Source organism: Rhea pennata, chromosome Z (assembly GCF_028389875.1).
Source record: "Rhea pennata isolate bPtePen1 chromosome Z, bPtePen1.pri, whole genome shotgun sequence".
Classification (NCBI taxonomy): Eukaryota; Metazoa; Chordata; class Aves; order Rheiformes; family Rheidae; genus Rhea; species Rhea pennata.
In genome coordinates, this window is record NC_084702.1 from 53,702,066 (window position 1) to 53,720,648 (window position 18,583).

The following is an 18,583-nucleotide window of genomic DNA, read 5'->3' on the forward strand; positions in this document are numbered from 1 at the left end:
CTAATATCCTGAATAGGCCCTTATTAAAAACTGTCTGAAACCATCCAGCCAGATTAATTGACTATTTTGAAAATCAACACAGTGGGCAGAACTATACATTGATTGCATATATCAATCTAAGTATATGAGGAAAGTCATGATTCTAAAATATAAGTAACATTGTATAAGTAACTGTGATGCAGCCACACAAGTAATGTTTCACTGCAGACATTCTTAACATTAATCCATAATGTAACTAGCTGCAGTAAGAGAAGAAAAAAGAGAGAGAGAAAAAACAGTTTTTAGCTATCCTATATCTCAGACAGGGTGATATAACATAGCATATGTTTTAAAATGATAAAGACTTCCAAGAATAAGATGCAGTTTCCAGAAAAATATTCATACACGCCCAAACAAATGCAAAATCTTGTAATAATTGAATAATTGCAGCTTTCTATATCTAAGAAGTTAAAAAAATACAGTCCAAACCAGCCTTTTTTCAGTGGCTTAGCCGGTCAACACTCTCATACACAAAGCCCAGTGCTCTTCCCTAAAACCTAAGAATTAATCAGCATTATGTAAGAGATTTTTTATAACACTCTAAAAATACATTGTGAATTCCTTTCCAATGTTGGACTGAGAAGCTTTAAAGTACAGCCACCCTTCATCCCCCTTTTTAACAAACGCTGGATCTTCATTTCTGATATTAAAAACTTAAAATTGTCTCAGTATATGTGCCTCAAATCTCATTAATTACAATATCAGCCCCAGGAGATGCAATTGCTGCTGCTAAGAGCAATGTTTGTGCTCAAAATGATTTGAGCAAGGGCACTGATACACAGATATTGTATGTGCATAAAAATTTTTAAAAAGAGCTAATGACATAAAACTTCGTAAGACTATTTGGATGTTTTCATGTTAATCTCACTGTTTACTAACCAAACTTTTGTATCCACGTGATAATGTTTTGTTTGCACAGTAGTGATAGCTAATACAACATGATACCATTCTTGCAAAGGCATTAACCTTAGCCTGACAGATCTACAACAAAGTCCTAGGAGTACCTTAATTCTGTCTTATGTTCTATTTTTCATATTCATAATAAATAAGTACTAGTATTATTTCTGTATTTTCCACTGAAGGCTCTCTAAACAAAGTTACAAACATCCTCTGAATGTCAGTGTTCATTTGGGAACCAGACCTATAACGAGAAGGAGCTTTACACTGTGTGGATCTTGCAACAAAATTATTACTGGGACAGACTCCTCCTGCTCATTTCTGGTGTCCATTCCTACCCTCTCAAAGTTCATTCCACTTGGCCTGGATTAGTCCCCCAAATCAGAATTTGATCTATGAACATCTAAGGCATTTGCAGTCCTTTAGACCAACATAAATCACAAGAAAAATGGGAACAAAGCATTTTCAGCTGTGAAAATCTTGTTATGGAATGAATATCCAAAGGGCATTAGAACAATCTGATCTCATCTTTCGCAAACACCTCAACATTGTTCTTTTCCAGAAAAACTTCCCCATACACAACTGACAACACTGACATAGCTGTCTTCTCAGAATAAGCCCCCACCCTGCCAAACCACAAACAAATGAGTCAAAATTACTGAGGAAAACCAAACCATTTCACATATGCCAACAAGAGTTTCTGCAGCAAAAAAAAAAAAAAAAAAAAAAAAAAAAGGAAGACCCAAAGAAGACTCACTAGACCAGAAATGACTTCACTTTTGTTATCCATTTCGTGTGAAAGTTGTGCTAATCCTATAGCTGATAGGTTGCAGAATAAAGCTTCTAAAAAGCTTTATCCAACATATCTAACACGGTGATAAAAGCTGTTCTACAAGCGCAAGCAAATATTTAGATGAAAACTGTACTCTGGATTATGGTGATTCTGTTCCAAAATAAGTGTCAACTATCCTTTGTGTGTTTGCTTGAGAATATCCACGTTCACCCTTTTTCTTCCCTCAGCTACTCTTATTTTTTATATTTTACTCATAACCCAAGTCCTTCTTTGTTCTCTGTCCTGATTCTTTCCCTGCCTTTCTTTCTTTGTACCCTTTTCTGCTGCCCGTATTCACATTGAATACAATCGGTCACATGACTGGCCCTCATGTGAACTCCATGGTACAAGATATGTAAGTATTATTCGGTATCACTGAGGGCAAAATACGTCCCTTTAGTTCACTCTTCATTTACGTGCCTTTCTCAGCTTCTCTCTTTATAGCCCTTTCCCTCTTCTATCACCCACATTCCTTCTGCATTGTTCTTGTAATTTGTTTCCTTTATCTATTCTCACCTATGGTCATTTACACTTCCTTTTTCCCTTTGTTAGCGTCTCCCATCCTTCCACTCCACTTCTTTCATGTTCATTTTCTGCTGTCATTTCCCACTTATTTTCTGCTCCCACCATAACTCTTTGTTGCCACCTTGCTTGTCATTCTTGCTGTGGTTTCAGTGGTGTAACTTGCAAGCGAGCAGGACCCCCGGCCTTACAAAGATGTGGAGGCCTGGGGTGGAGGGAGGCAGCTGGTTGAACAGAGGGCCTGCTTCACTTCTTTCGCTAGACCCATTTCAACTACTTTCTCCAACTGATCCGTTAATACAAAAAAAATACAGTGGGGCAAAAGCCTAAGACAGACAAACAACCTTGGTATAAGATGGCATTTTATGTGGTATGCTTTAATCTGATAAATTGTTAGTGGCAAAAGCATTAGCCCCACACGAAATGAGGGTCTATGATAGGGAATTGTGCTTCTGTAATGACAAGGATGTAGGACTCTAGCATTTTACTCCTTCCTCTCGTCTCTGCTACTCTGTCACTAATTTGTTCCAGTTGCTCATTAATACTGTCTTAATCTCCCCAAACCAATTTCACCTCTCCAATTGTTTCTTTCACTCCAGCAGCTGAAAATCCAGGGGATATTTTTTTCTGCAGCTCTAACAATGATAAACAGATGCTGGTGGTCTACATCTTATACAACTTCCCTCCTCAAATTTTGTGCGGCACTTAATGTTAGTGACCTTTGCCTGTAAACACAATGGAGAGATGGGTGTATTTACAACACTGCCTGACCAAAAAGCGCTCTGAACGCTTGACATTAAACACCAGAAGCCCCCTTGGGTTACACACGTAAGTTTAAGGAGCAGCCATTTATTTATGGAGATATGCACGTATCAAAATCTGCAAAACTAGGATTACACGTGTGTAGCAACAGCACAAAAGGTCCTGAGCCTAGCTGAGACTTCGGGGTACTTCCAAAAACCCAGTGGCCCTGGTGGTGGTTCTCCTACCGTCATCACTCTGAAGCATGCCATGATTTGCAATGTACCTTTAAAAAAATCAAGGCATTTCCTTGAATTTTCTTTCCACGATTTTTTTTAAAGCTTTTCTAAGACATAATGTTTTGGTTCAGGAAATGTTTCCTCCCAGCCTCCAATAGTTAAAGGCTGGCCTCAGCTCCAGCACATGAAACCTAAGTTATGCCCTGGCTATTCGAGTGCCGGTCGTTTTGCGGGGGAGCCCCGCACGTCCGGGGTGCGGGGCGCGGCGGGCGGCAGAGCCCGGCGCGGCCCGGCCGGGGCAGCCTTCGGCCGCCGCTGCTCTGCGGGGGCCCAGCGGGTCTCGGCGGCCGTTGGGGGCGGTTGGGAGCGCGGGGCTGCCGCAGGGGGTCCGCGGGCAGCGGGGCCGGGGCCGGGGGCAGAGGCGGCCGCCGCGCCGCGCCGCCGCCCGGGCCCCCGGGGGGCGGCGGGGGCGGCTCGGCGGCGGCTGCGCCCCGGGCTGCGGGGGCCGGGAGGCGGCAGCGCGCTGCGCGGCGGGCTGAGGGGAGCGGGCGGGGGAGGGGGCCGGGAGGGGGAGGGCGGCGGGCGCGGGGCCTGTGCGGCTGGCTGAGCAGCGGGGAGGCTGGGAGCTGCCTGCGCGGCTGGCTGCCGACTCCAGTCCGCACTTTCCCTCTCTCCTCCGCGCTCTCCCTCGCCGGCAGCGGCGGAGGGCGGGTGGCGCGCGCTCGGAACAGCCAGTTGTTTAAAATCCTTCTAGAACCGTTTCTAATTCCCCCTTGCGCCGGGGAAGGGAGAGCGCGAGCGGGGAGGGGGGAGGAGGAGCCGAGGGGTGGGGGGAGCGGGGAGGAGGAGGGAGCAGCCTGTCCTGGTCTCCGCCTGTCAATCACCGCGCGGGGGGTGTGCCCGCCCGCGCGGCCGGCCAATGGGGTGTGTGTGTGGCAGCGTCTCCATGGTGACGGGGCTGTTCCCGGGGAGGCTGTGATGGGTTGACAGGTGCGTGACAGTCGGAGCTCTCTGCAGGCATGTACGGCAAAGGCAAGAGCAACAGCAGCGTCCCGTCCGACAGCCAGGCCAGGGAGAAGTGAGTACAGCCCGCCGGACCGCGCAGCCGGGCGGGGCGGGGGGCGCCCGCACGCGCGCGTCCCTTGCACAAAGTAACTTTCCTGCGGGCGGGCGCTGCGGGCGGGCGCGCGCGCTGCGGGCGCGGAGGGGGGAGCCCGCGGGGGGCGCGGGGGGCCGGCGGGCGCGGGCGCGGGGCGCGGGGCGGCGGGCGGAGTTGGGCCCGGGCCGCGGCCGCGGCGGCGCGGGGGGCCGGCCGGGCGGCGGGGGCGGGGGGGAGGGGAGGACGGGGGCGGCGGCGGCGGTCCGCGAGCCCCGCGCCGCGGGGAGGCGGCGGGGCGGGCGCGGGGAGCGCAGGTGGCGCGGCGGGGGCGGGCGCGGGGCGCGGGCGGCCGTTGAGCCCGCGGCGCGCGAGGGCGAGCGCGGGGGAGCGGGGCGGGCGGCGGCGGGGCAGCGTGTCGGGACAACTTCGGTAACAAAGAGCCCCAGCCGGGTGCGGGGCCGCCGCCGCAGCCTCCCGCCGCCGCCGCCGCCGCCGCCGTGTAACTCCGCGGCTCCCAACTTTTTGCCGGCCCCGCGCGTCCGCCCGGCCGCGCCGCGCCGCGCCGCGCCGCGCCGGAGGGGCCCCGGGAGCTCGCATTGTTCTGCGGGAGTTAAAATGGGGTTACGGCGGGCGGGGGAGGGACTGCTGCGGGGGATGCTGTGTTTCGGGAGGCGGGGGGAGCGCTGCCCTGCCGGTCGCTTTATGTCTGTTTCTTCATTTCTGAGCGCCCCGCTCTCCCCCCGGTAAAGCGAGGGTGCTGCGGGCAGGCGGAAGGGCTGCGGGGGCGGGGGCGGCGCGGCGGCCGCGGTGCCCCGGCGGCCGGCGGGGCTCCCCCCGGCGCGGCGGCAGGCGCGGCCCCGCGGCCGCAGGGCTCTGCCCGGCCGCGGCCCCCACGCGCGCCGCGCGGAGCGGCGCCGGGCGCCGCGGGGGTTGTCAAAACCGGCCGAGGCTGAGGTAGTCTGCGAGAACTACTCTGTAGGCGCTGGCACGGCGATTTTGAAAATACGAATAAAATCTTCTAAAACTGCCTAAGAATTTATTTATTTAAACACACGCAGGAGAGAAGGAAATGAAGGACTCTTCAGACTGGGGGAAACTGGCAGTGTGTTCGAGAAGCAGTGAAAACTGACAATGTAGCACATGCAGTCCGTTGCCCAAAGTAAATACAGCGGCCGTGATGGGGCAATAAACAGTGTTGTCGGGTCCGAGGATTAGTTCCTTCAGGTGTTATAACCTTATACGCTCCTTGCAGCTGCAGTAGGTGCAGAATATCTTGCAAGAAAAACGACTTTTGAATAGATGGTGTCTCTTTAAGTTCACTGTAGTTGCAGCTTTGCTTTGCATTATTGAGATTGGTTTAGCACAGACAGGAGGTGGTGGTTGTGAAGGAGGAGGAAAAGCCCATGTGTGATGAGCTGAACACAGCCAGCGGAGGGGGAGGAGGAAGTGTATAATAGGTGGCTTTAGCCTGGTCAGGGCTGCGGAGTCTGCTGCAGCCTGTAGAAGGTAGGGGTAGAGCTGTTGAGACGGTCGGGGACCACCGACCAGAAAACATGTTCGCTTGTGTCTGCTGCAGAAATCGCCTTGCTTCAGAATTGCATTTAACATGAGAATGAATAGTCCGGGCATGACTGATGAGTTTTCCTTCAGGCAGTTTGTCTTGAACCTTCACCTAAAAGTTTTCTTTGCTACAGTATTTTAGAGACTTCCTAATTCCAGAGGCTGGCAGGCATGTTTCCTGGAACAGTAACAGGCCAGACATCTCTGTTACTAGAGGAGAGGGAGATGCTAAGAGAAACTTAAAATGTTGTTTCTGTTTCATGTTTTGAAATATTATATGTAATTTTGTAATAGGAAGGTATAGGAAGGCAGGATTGACATGAAATGTTAATTGCAAAGATGGAGTGGGAGACAGAACTTGGGCACTAAAATCTTATCAACTGGTGGCACTTCTTAGTCCCACTGTATGAATAGTTTTAAAATAATTGCCTCGGTTACCAAGTGAAACTTTGTTACTGGGTGAAGTTACAGCACTAAACCACTTTTTTTTTTGTGCTATGTAGTTCCTGTTGTTTGTCTAAAAATTGGTAAGTTCCTGAAGTAAGCAATGGAATTGCACTGCAGGGCTGGATAAGGGAACATGAGATTCATCTGATCCTAAAAACAGTAGCCCCATAGATTTCTTTTAATTCTGTACTGCACATACACACCATACAAGGATACACTGAACTTTTTCAATTCTACTGAATTTTACTTACTGAACTTAAAAAAACAAAAAATATGAAAATATTTTAAAAAAATCTATTTTCTCTTCCTGACTCTTGCTGTTAAAAAGCTCATAATAATATTTTATGAAGTGTAAAAATACTTAATAACTTTCAAGGTTGGCCTGCCAAACTGGTCTATTGCTGAGTAGTAACTACCCTCAGAAGTAAAGTTATGGGGGGCCTGCTAGATGGTGCTGTTTGATTTAAAACACTTTGTCTCCCACTCATGTAACTAACAGCTGAAAATGTGAATTGCTCGTGTATAGGTTATCTTACATAAAACACTTAAGTGGATTGTTTTTTACATCATAGGTTTGACAGATCGCTGACTTCTTGGGTAGCATCTACTTACACATAAACACAACTGAGAATTTAGAAACACCCTTTTCCTCTATCATTTTCCTACCCATAACCTTCTTTTCCTTAAAAAAAAAAAAAAAAAAAAAAGAGAGAGAGAGAGAGAAAAGAAAAAAAAAGCCCAAAGACTTGGCTTATGGTTGTGGAATGCCGTTATATAGTCTACATTCCAGATTTTTTTGTATTACGTCTTTTCAAGTTTCTTCTTAGTAGATCAGATCACATCATTGCCATTTTCATACACTTCCTTTCTGACATCCAAAAAGCTGTGATTACATTTTTTTCTTTCATATAATATTTTTCTACAGTCATGCAATGCTTCTCCCATGGTGATGCGTGAGTTCTTGTTTCTGCTCTGAAAAGTTGCCATCAAGTAAAATATCCCTACAAAAATAAACCTCTTTCTGACTCCTGCATGGAGCTGTGTTAATTTGAAAACCATAGAGGAATATATATGTTTGACTGATATATCAAGTATTTAGTTAATCAAGAAGAGCAGGATTGTAATTATATTTAATTTGAATTTTGAAAGTTTTTAGAACTCAGCATGCACCTTAACTCTGTCATGTCTCCTCCAGGTTTTAAGTGTCTAAAATGTGTAGTGAGTACCAGATCTCTTAAATACGCTTGTAATAATTGAGTAAATATAATTAAAAAAAAAATACACTACTTTGAGTTTGGATGGCCTAATTATATAGAACATGTTTCTTCCCCATGAGAATGTGTGCTAGTGACAGGACTAGTGTATGAAAAGTCTATTGAGGAGTATTTTCCAAGTGTGGAAAAGGTATGTGTGTTGTTCAGATTTTGTTTGTTTGTAATCAAGGATGTAATATTTTACAGGCTGATGAGGGCCAAATATTTATGCTGTCTGTAATATTTGTATCTTTTGGAGTTGTTTAATTTCTATTAAATGAAGTTTTACAAATCACTTAAAGTAGCATTTGGCAAGTTTTCAGTTGCAAAGATGGAGTTCATTTTATATTCTTTCTCTGTGTCCCTCCCATCTGACCTTGGGGGCGAATTACGTATTTTACATGGCTTAACAACAAATCCAACATGCGGATAGATGAACTCAGGAAAAGTAATATCAAATTTTATAACACAGAGGTTTGGCATAGCTAAGTAAATCACTAAAAATGGAGGCACAGTACCTGTGAAGTGGAAAGATGATGAGAAGAGAAAATTCAGAATTGTTTTCATCCCCTTCCTCCCTCCCTTCTGGAACAGTTGTTACTTAATTCTGGGTTCAGGCCACCCCTCTTGCATAATGGATGGGAAAGTTGTATTAAACAATAGCTCTTCTGCTATTCATGCTGTGTCAGGGCCAAATAAGGCTCATCTACATTGTTAAAGGAAAAATATTAAAATTTTTCGTAACATCTTCTTTTGTTATCTCTTCACAGCAAATGCATCTTTTTGATTTTCCTCTTATTCCTTAAAATTGGGTTAACTCAGATTAGGAGCTTGGACCTAGTAACATTTCATTGAGTGGCAAAATTCTGAACTGATAATTACAGAGAAAGAAGGATCAGACCATAGAAATTTTGTACCAGTTATATATTTTTTCAAACAGCAATTTTACAGGCATTGTGAGATTGTAGTATCTATAAAAACTAACGGTGTTTAAGTTAGAAAATACATGTAGAGAGCTGGTTTAAAAGGCATATGTTGTAAACAAAATTAAATTCTGAAAAAATTATCTGTTTTGCTGTCAGTTGACTGGATCTTTCAGCAGTCTTCTAAACTAGGTTTCTCCCAAGATGCGCTTCTCTCCTTGGGGCTCAGCAAACATGCTAATTTTGTTTAAAAATTACCCAGTGACTAGGTACTCCTATATAGTTTAATATAAAAGGTTATACGATCAAAATAACTGATTTTACTGCTTGCTTACCGATTTCTTTGCAGCTTGGGGACCTAGAGAAAGTGAGAATATTTGATGGCTACTAATATAGTATTCTTCCTCCTTTTTTTGCATGACCCCACTTGTAATGTCTTGCACATGTGATCGCTGCCAGTTGGCTGCATGAAGGAAGATGGGCATTTTTCTCTTTTTCTTTTCCGCTTAGCTTGCCGCTGCTTGGAAGAAACAGAAGGTGTCCCCTTTGTTGTTTCCCTCCAGTCTTTTTAGGTTGACTGCCTGTTTGGATGTATGGGGCTTTTATATGAATGGTTGGGGTGCCTGCCTTGATATGTAACTCTTCCCAAGCAGGTAAACAGAGGGATTTACACAACTTCTGTCGTTTTTCTTTTTGTGGGTGCCAATAGAGTTCTCCTTAGAGAAAAAGCAGCCAATGCTTTCCTCATTGGATTCTACTGCTGCGTAGTAAACGTAAGAGAGTTGTTAAGGTTTTAGAAGACTTACGGATTTCTAGAGGTTGTTTTTTGTTTTTGTTTTCAGAATTGGAAAGAGAGCATTGCATAAATTTATATTACTACTTCCGGCTGTAATGTTTGTAATTATGTAAAATATAAGACAGACTAAGATTTATTGCCATCAATGATAAATTTTATGCTTATCACTGGGAAATAGTGAACGAAGTTTTCAGACTTCAGGTGGTGATATATTGATTCTTTGCCCTGTCCCCCTGTCATCTCCCCCTCCTCCCCGAACTCATGATTTAATCCGGACAATTTTACAAAATTTAGATTTGACATTTACAAACTTTTTTCATCAATCAGGTCTAACTTATAAAATATATCGCGGCTGCATGTGACAGTTAATGTCGAAGTTGCGGAATACTGCTTTGGGAGTCTGTGAACATAGAATTTTTGCAGTTTTACAAGAATGTGGTTTTTAATAAGGAGGAGCATAGAAAGGAAGTTTCTGGAAAGGGTAAATGTTTCTCGGTAGTTAGTGTTGATCGTGATGCTTCAGACACCCTTCTGTAGTTTGTAGGTATATTCAACAGCATATCAAGGCACTTCAAATAATATATATGCTGTAATTCAGACCGTGAAGAAAAATTGCTCTTGCACTGTAGATTTAGTGGGCCACTGATGGACACAAAGATAGCTACAGTGGACTGTAGAAACAAACTTCATCGTAGCAGGGTGCTGAAATACATACGAGACTTTTAAGCTACCTTACAGCAGAGCTATTTGTTTGCATATAGTTAAGCACATGCTGAAGTGCTTTAATAGGCCAGAAAGGCAAGAATTGAGGGGAAAAAAAATCTTTCTGCATTGCTTCCTTTATGCAATTGATCTTCTCATGAAAGTTTTTTTTTCTGTGTTTATTCTTAATTGTGAATGTTATGAAATGTCTGATTCTACCTTTAATAGCCTCTGTGATGCTAAGCAAACTTTTGCTACTGAAGAGTGAGGACTTATGTCTGGAACCTATTGAAACCCATTTTGTACAACAGACATACTGTTGACTATAGCAAGCATGATCTGGGCTTGGTTTAGAGATAATTAAATCTTGCTGGAGGAGACAGTAATTAACAGAAACCAGTATATATTAATAATTCATTTTGCTTAAATTATAGACAGATGATAATATCACCAAATATTAAAGTAGCCAAACAAGATCTTTATAACTTTGCCAAACTAACTGTTTGGACTGAAATTTATAATGGCGTGTATATGTGAGGGCAGAAAATATGTATGTATAAATATATACTCTGCTCTATTATATTTGTGTATATATGCACTAAATATTATGCTGATTGTTTTAATTTCTGTGAGTGTAAAATTTCAGCTGCAATGTTTTGGCTGATTTTGAAAATTAGACAAATAGAAAAATATATTTTCCAGTGTTTTAAAAGTTCTGGCAACTTTTACTATGGAAACCTGTAATGCCTCTCACCCTTCGAACACTTGAAATTTGGTTGAAAAAGCATGAGGGATTTTATTTCAGGGCTTTTGCCTTTTGCATGACAAAGCGTTTGAATTTAGCCAGGATACAAGCCTTTCAAAAAGAACAATTTGCATATGTTTAGAGGTTACTAACTGTAATCTCTAAATATTTCATCTTTGCTGAGAAGGCAGCAAAGATGCACTCTGAGTAGATTGCGCACATGCCATTCCCATGGATTGGAGGGAGCAAGCCCCAGATGTCCGGTCTCTGAGTACAACGTGCATCCTGTCCCATTCAGTGGTGGAACATGCAGTAGCCGAGGGCTTATGGGTGAAAACAGGCTTTATCTCTGAGGAGATAAACTGCACCTGGCTGCATAGGAGACATGATTTAGGAACTAAGAAGGAGAAAAGGGATAGAGTTCACTTAAGGATGGAAAACTGAAATTCGTGTGAAGAGCCAGGCTGAATGGCGTTTGTTAGAGAAAGGGATTGGACCTCAGGTAGGAAGAAGGGTCTGAGAGGACTGTGGAGTGTGCAGCGAGAGAACTGAAGCAGATCAGGCGAAATGTCTAAAAAAGAACTGCAGAATATGGAAATACTGGGATCAGAAGAGAAGCCTGAGGAGGAAAAATTCGGACTGGACATTGGTGAGAAGCAATGGGAGTCTAAAACTGAGAGATGTCAGGAAATAAAGGAGATAACTGGGATTTGGCTCATGAAGTAGACTGGAGGGAGTAGGATGGAAATGGCAGATCTAGGGACAGAAATAAATTACTGTCTAAGGAGGCTGGCATTAGGATCAGAGGTCTGAGTGGGAGCTGAGTGAATCTAGTTGTGGAAAATGAACCTAGTGCAAAGCAGGAAATAAAACCAGGGGGAAAAAAAGAAAAACAAAACAGAATACCTTCTTGGAGGATACAGAGGAGAAAGGGGAAGATTGTTAGGTCTGACACAGGTTTAGGAGGAACATATGCTCTCTTCAGATGCTAGAAGAGGACCATTCTTTCACTGCAAACAAATGCCTTTGAAACCAAGGGTAAAATGTTTTACATCGAAGTAAAAACCTACAAGCATCTATTAAATACTGACTTAGCTGAAATGGCAAAGATATATGTGGTAGTTCTAAATGTAGCTCAAATGACAAGCTATGCGAAGGAACTTTGGGAGAGGAAGATTGGATTTGCCATTCAAAACTAGTTGAAATAGTGCACATGTATGTGAAATTTTTGAGTGTTTTAGTTACATTCTAAAGAACTTCATCTTAACTTGAAAAATATGGTTGTATGTTAAATGTAGTTCTTTCTTTGTCCTCATTTGTGTGTTCATTGATGTATTTTCTTTCTCCGAAAAAATTCTTTTTTTTTAATTGCGCAGAATAGAGCATTGTTTGCATAATCAGTAGCTATTTGATAATTTGCTGTTTTCTTGTCCTTTGGAATATACCATATGGCTTACTTGCTGTTTCATAAGACTAATGTTCCTAGAGGAGGAATATATAGTTTCTTTGATACCCATCACCATGATATCTGAGTTTCACAAACACTTAAAAGTACGTGTCCAGCCACTCCTCTCTGCCAGTAAATGCCTGTAAGACACAGAAAGGTGAAAGAAAAAAATATTCACTGATTATTGGGTGCTTAGTTTCAGATAGATAGGTCTTAGGGGGTTTTGAGCATTTTATTAACCACTAATATTTGTGTCCAACTTCCACAGTCTCTTGTACCATTGATTCTTAGAATGAGTTATGTTACCAAGTTGGGTGTCTGGAAGATAAGAACACAAAACAACTCATCCTGTGTGCAAAGTTTGTCTTAATTGTTTTGCCTGCTGTACAGAGCAATCCTGTGGCCTGTGCAGAGACAGGTATTTCCAAAACCAACCTGAAAATTAGATTCTATCTGTGACGCAGCACCCTGTCTCCTGGAGCCTGCTGTCTCGCCCAGGTGATGCCATTCACCTGGTGCAGCGGGCGGCTGCTGCCTCAGTCCATGTCCTCTGCAGCAGAACTGTGATTCATTCCGGAGAAAGATGGAAACAAAGTGTTCGGTGAGCTATAGAACTAATGAAGTCTGCTTTCCCAGGCATTTATATTTTTAAGCTCATGCTGCAGTGTTTTTGTAAAAGCAAACAGCTGAAGCAACTGGTAGAAACATCATAGCTCTGAGACTGCTATCCCTCTGTCCGATATTCTTGAAATTACTTAATGAACTCAGAAAGTTATCACGGGTGTGTTTAGGCGCGCACACACTCTCACACACAGCATGACCTCGTAAGCTTACTTTCCTTAGGGAATGAGACTGAAAATGTGTGATCGTATGATTCAGGATAGTATTGTGATTGGGCAGAGCCATGTAATGGTGATCATTCGACGAACCTGTCGGATGCAGGAAAGGGCATGCTCCTGTGCGGTGCAGCATGCTGCTCTTTGTGCAGGCAATTAAAAGCTGCTAAAAATGGTTACCTTTAGACTCTTCTGCAAAAATGTCCTTGGGCATCAGAAGGAATACAGCTCGTCTTTCTCTCTGAATATTTTGTAGCTACAGCTTCAAGCCTCCTCAGATACGTTGTTCGGGGTTTGGGCCACCTGATTACTGTTCTTGCTCTGTTGGCTTATGAAGGGACCAGAAGGAATGCTGTCCAGGCTGAGCTGAAGCTGAACTTCATCCGTTCGTCAGTCTCTTCTGATGTCTGCTCAGCTGAGCCATAGACTCTCAAGCACCAGTTGTTTCAATGTCAGTAGTTGTCAGGTAATAAATAGCTGTTGTTTCAGCTACTAAGAGAGGATTTTTCTCACAGGGCAACAAACACATTAATTCAGAAACTGGAGATGACCTCCACACTTCTTTAGGCTTTAGGATATTTCTGTCTCTAGTCCCAAGAAGATAGCAAGTGAGAATATGAGATCTCTCCAAGTGAGTATTTCTTGCCTTGCTGGACATGGAAAACAAAATTTTAGTGCATGTTCCTTTCTAACACATTAAAAGGTTGCAGTAATCAAGACCATAACACCTTATTTTTCTTTAATTTCTGCTTCCTTCAAATTCTTTGTTTTCTCAGGAAATTTTTGTCATGGGTCTTACACCCCCCCCCCCAAAAAAAAAAAAAAAAAAAAAAAAAAACACTATTATTCTCATTGCTTGCCTCTGGACTCTTCAGTTTTTCTCTGTCTTATTATTATGATATCTGGATCAAAACATAGAACAGAAGGAATTAATTGCCTCTTCTTTAATATAATATATAATACTTGGATTTTATATATAAAACATTACTGCTAATACTTCCTAAAACATTTTCCTTTTTTTCCTTTTTTCCCCTCCCAACAAAACTATCCATTTTGCAATCCACATGCCCTCCAGGTTCTTTTTCATAATACTGCTGCCTAGCCAATTATTCCCCATTTCATATTTGTGCACTTGGTTTCTTATTCCTGAGCATAGTACTTTACATTTATCTGTACTGAATTTTCTCTTATTAACTTTCCTACTCTGTTCTTTTCTCCAAAAGGCCTTAAAATCTTTCCCAACTTGTCATCCACAGTTTTTTATATTTTTACATCCAACTCATTAATGAAAGTCTTTTAATGGAATTGGTTCAGGATAGCAAGAGCCTTCTTGAAATGTTCTCTCACTTGTAGTAACACACTGATAAAGATTCTTTGATTATTTTGTGAAGCTACTATACACCATTTTTTCATGTCATGAAGACTGTATCCTTTGCTTCTGTAATTGTCAGGTGGTAAGTTAAGAATCAAAACTCTTACATCTTGTTTTTTTAAATATCTATTCACTTATTCCTTCTTACCGTTATGCAGTTACTCTTGCAGATAAAGAAACAAAACTGAGTTGGCAGATTTTTTTTTTCTTGACAGATACATGTTCACTCTTTCTTAACTTTGTATTCTAACTGTTCATAAATTTGTTTCTGGAAGTGTTTTCTGTATATATTTTTGAAAGTAAAATTGATGTCTGCAGTAACTTTTATTTTTATATGTGCTATGGCATGTTAAGATTTTTGTTTGTCTTTTTGTTTTCCCCAGTAGCTGACTAACATAGTATGTGTAAAAAGCCTCTGGAATAGGGACTCAAAATTGTGATGCTTCCTACAAAATTGTGACGTTTCCTATGTGAGTGCTCTGAGAACTGAACAGAGAAGTTGGGCAGCTCATTTCTGTTCCTCTATCTAAATCTTACTTTTTATCTCTGTACAATGGCAGAGCTTTACCGTACACCATTGTAGCTAAAGCGTAGTCCTGGAACATGGGAGGTGAGTTTCAATTTATTGATGTGAAGTGGGAAGTAAATTCAGATCTTTTTCTTTTTCTTTTTTTTTTCTCTCCTGAGGAAGTGGCCTAACATCTAGGCTGTTGTATAACAGTGTGAAACAAATCTCATTGCTCTTTTAGCAGCTGCAGTCTTGTTCCCCTGATGCGTTTCAGCGAAGCTTGGAGTGTGTGGGATTAGGCCCGGCAGGGCAGTTAGGGGCAGCATTTCTCAAACTCTGTATTCCATATAGCTTACGCAGGAGAAGGGTGCCAGGCTCCAGAAAACAGACAACTACACGTGCCAGCTGGGCAAAAAGGAGGAAAATTTTAGGCTCATTGCTTGCCTAATCATGGTTATATACATAGCTTAATTTGTCAAAGCACTATTCAAGTCCCTCTTTATGACTGGCCCTTCCAGATTCTTTCTCTACGTAGCATTTGCCACTATTCCCTATACACAGAATGACCTGAGCCTTCCAGCGTACCAAGTTTTCCAGTCCTCTAGACCCAATCTTTCACACTGCTTTGACATCCACTTCAATTCTCATTTTTAGGAAGATCTGTGATTTGTGATAATAGAGCCAAAATATAAAGGAATATAACTTCTGTTGTCCATTTATTTTCTGTATCTCCTTTAAAAGGGCTTCCTTAGAAGTTTACCTCAGAACAGGTGTATTGGGGTTTTTTTTGTTTGTGTGTGTTTTGTTTTGCTTTACTTTGGACCAGCCTGTGAAAGTCAAGGGGATACTTTTTTCCTCTTCTCTCATTTCCTCTGCAATTAGTAAAATATCAATTTGTAAAACTTCACATGTCAGAAATCAAAGCTCTGATACCGGGTTTAGTTTGTCAGCTTAGTTGTGCCAGCTGCCTAGATTGCCAATGAAAGTGCTGGTTGGCTACTTTGTTTCTTTCCTAGCTCCCATTTCTGAAGAAAAAAACATTTCTGTGAAAGAGATTATTTCAATCTTGAAGAAGAAATTAATGTAATGCGAAGAAAATATTGATTACACAGTATCCTGTATTTTGTATTCACTTTCATTTTACTTGTAATGCCTCTTACTTTTGGGAGTGAGTTTTACTTTTTTTTTTTTTTTTTTTTTTAAAAAAAGTCTCTTAGTTTTCTAGAAAGGGCCCAGTGTTTTGAAAATATAGTAAGTAGTATTTTATCAGGTATATGCAAATCCCATGGTTGTGCATATAAAATTTGTTTTTTTCATATTGATATTGTAAATGCCTTTTTATTAGCAGATGCATTTTGAAATTCATCTAATGAGTTTGGAAAATGAACAATGTTTCATTGTTGGAATTAAGTATTTTTATTACTAGTTAGGGGAAGATAAGTATTATCTATACTGTTTGTTTTCTGTGATAATCAACCTAATGCTCATAAAAAGTGGCAGACTGTGTTAGTCTTGGAGCCTGTTTTTATTGGTTTAAAAAAAAAAGTTACAGTAAAGTCAGTAGCAACCTCAGCTTGCCTGTGTTGTCACATTGGCACACCACAAGCTTTCTTTGGGAAGGTCTGTGCTTTCAGAAGAAAATATTTGAGTGCAGAAATGGACCTATAATTCCTTAATAAATATGTTGTTCTTGACAGTCTCAGGACAAAATGGATCATGTGGCTGACAAGCGGTTTGATTGTATCATAAATATTCAGTGATTTATGAAGCTGAAAGTAAAGATTCCACCCAATGCTAGTGCTACAAAAGTTGTGGTGCCTTATCAAATATCTGTGATTATAATGGTAAGATTTGATAAACAACCCCCCATCCTCCAGTGCTTGCTAAATGCTAAGTATTTTGTTCACTGTTCTCCTCTCCCAAATGTCAAAGAATCAGGGACTAGTCATGGATAGCCCTGATTATTTCAGTTTAGGTCATCCTTTGATTTGAGATATGTGGGGGGAAGCTGATAAAAGCTATTTGTACAGCAGGGAGTATGGATGAGTTAATGAAATTACATCAGGTGTATCAGCAATAATGAGGCTCCTTTGCTGAATCCAAAGCTGTCTTAGAAGTGAAGGTTATGACTCCCATTGACAATCTCTTGAACTGTTCAGCTCCTTTAATTGTTTATTATTAAAGCCCTCTTGAAACAGTATATATTGTTTAATCTGCCTTGAAATGTGAATAGTAAGTCAAGGCCTTTGAGGAATATAGTGAAATGTTGTCTAATTCTACTGCATCCTCTGTAAGTACTTTTTAAAACGTGGCAAATTGTTGTTGAGTAGCTTGTTGTAGCGGCGTTCTTCAGTGACTGACAACAGAACTGCTGGTGCCTCCTGCAACTGTGGTGTAGTAGAGGAAACACTCCCTTCTGCTCTGCTCAGTTTTATAAATCAAAAAAACTTCTGTGATGATGCCAGTGTTAATTAAATATTTATAGAGTATTATACACAGAGAGGATGTTTTACAAACTTAAAGGCATATTTCCTGTCCTGAGGAATTAAGTTTGTTTTTTCCTGTGTGTCATATGTATGTTGTAAAATAATACAAATAGAAGTTGATTTTTCTGGGCTGGAGTAGGAAAGGTGCTTTATCAACAAATAAACACAAAGTGGTGCATGCACACAGGACAGTTCATAAGAAAATACGAAGCTGGGAGGGATAAATGAATTCTTCAGATCAGATGAACAGTCTGAGAAACTTGAAGATGTGCCTCTAGTAATGGTAATATGCTTGACAAGCAGATCTGAAAGGTGCAACACATTGGTGCTCTGACTTCTGTTGCAGCTACTCAAATTCAGTGTCGCTTTTAATTTTACTATCTGTACATCTAATTCTTCTTCACAGAAGAGAGATGTTTACACTTAGCCTAATATCTGTAGAAATGTATGACAGCAAACATAGTTATACATGTTTTAAGTTGTATTTAGAAACAGGAGACTAATGCAACAAAAACAGAAGACAGCTGTATCTCATGCTTTGAAGGTACATGACATAATTTGTCTAAGTACAATTGGGAAACCTACAAGGAAAGAATGAAAATAGATTTTGATTTCATAGGAATTCTTAAAGAGATGTTTTAAAAACATCAGGCTGGAATATTGGATGTATCTATATTCATTTTTAATTCTAGCCATTGAGAAAGTTATTTTTGTTCCAAATATTCCCTGAACAGCCTCATAAGTCTATAATCAATTATTAAAAAAAAAAAAAAGATTCAAACAAGTTTTGTTGTCATAAAGCCATGATTATTTTTCCCCTATAAAATCACATATCTGGATTGAGCACATTTCTCTTACTACTCTTCAGTAAAATGCTTAAAATACCTGAAAGAGTTGAAAAAGGACTCTGTAGTTTTAATATTTAGACTGCAAGCCAAACAAATGATTTTTGAAGATATATGGACATACATTTTCAATGTACCTGTTCCATATTCTGTGCTACCATACAAACACTTTTGAGAAGGAACATTTGCCAAAAACTGCAGGCTGCAGTAGTGACTGCCGTAAGAGTCACATCCATGCAGTAGCTACAGACTTGTTTCTCCCTCTTTATACCACATCTTGATCTTCAGTAGCCG

The 18,583-nt window shown here is 41.6% G+C and overlaps 1 protein-coding gene across 4 annotated transcripts in view; it reads left to right on the forward strand.

Annotated features, from left to right (window-relative positions):
• Positions 1-4,154: 4,154 nt before the first annotated feature.
• Positions 4,155-18,583, forward strand: part of SSBP2 (single stranded DNA binding protein 2) — a 188,100-nt gene continuing 173,671 nt past the window's right edge. Inside the window, exon 1 of one of the 4 annotated variants that reach the window (XM_062600326.1) lies at positions 4,155-4,348. In XM_062600326.1, the coding sequence (XP_062456310.1) occupies positions 4,290-4,348 (59 nt within the window). In that variant the 5' untranslated portion in view covers positions 4,155-4,289. The remainder of the gene's footprint in view (positions 4,349-18,583) is intronic. The other 3 variants (XM_062600325.1, XM_062600324.1, XM_062600329.1) reach the window with 3 other exon arrangements.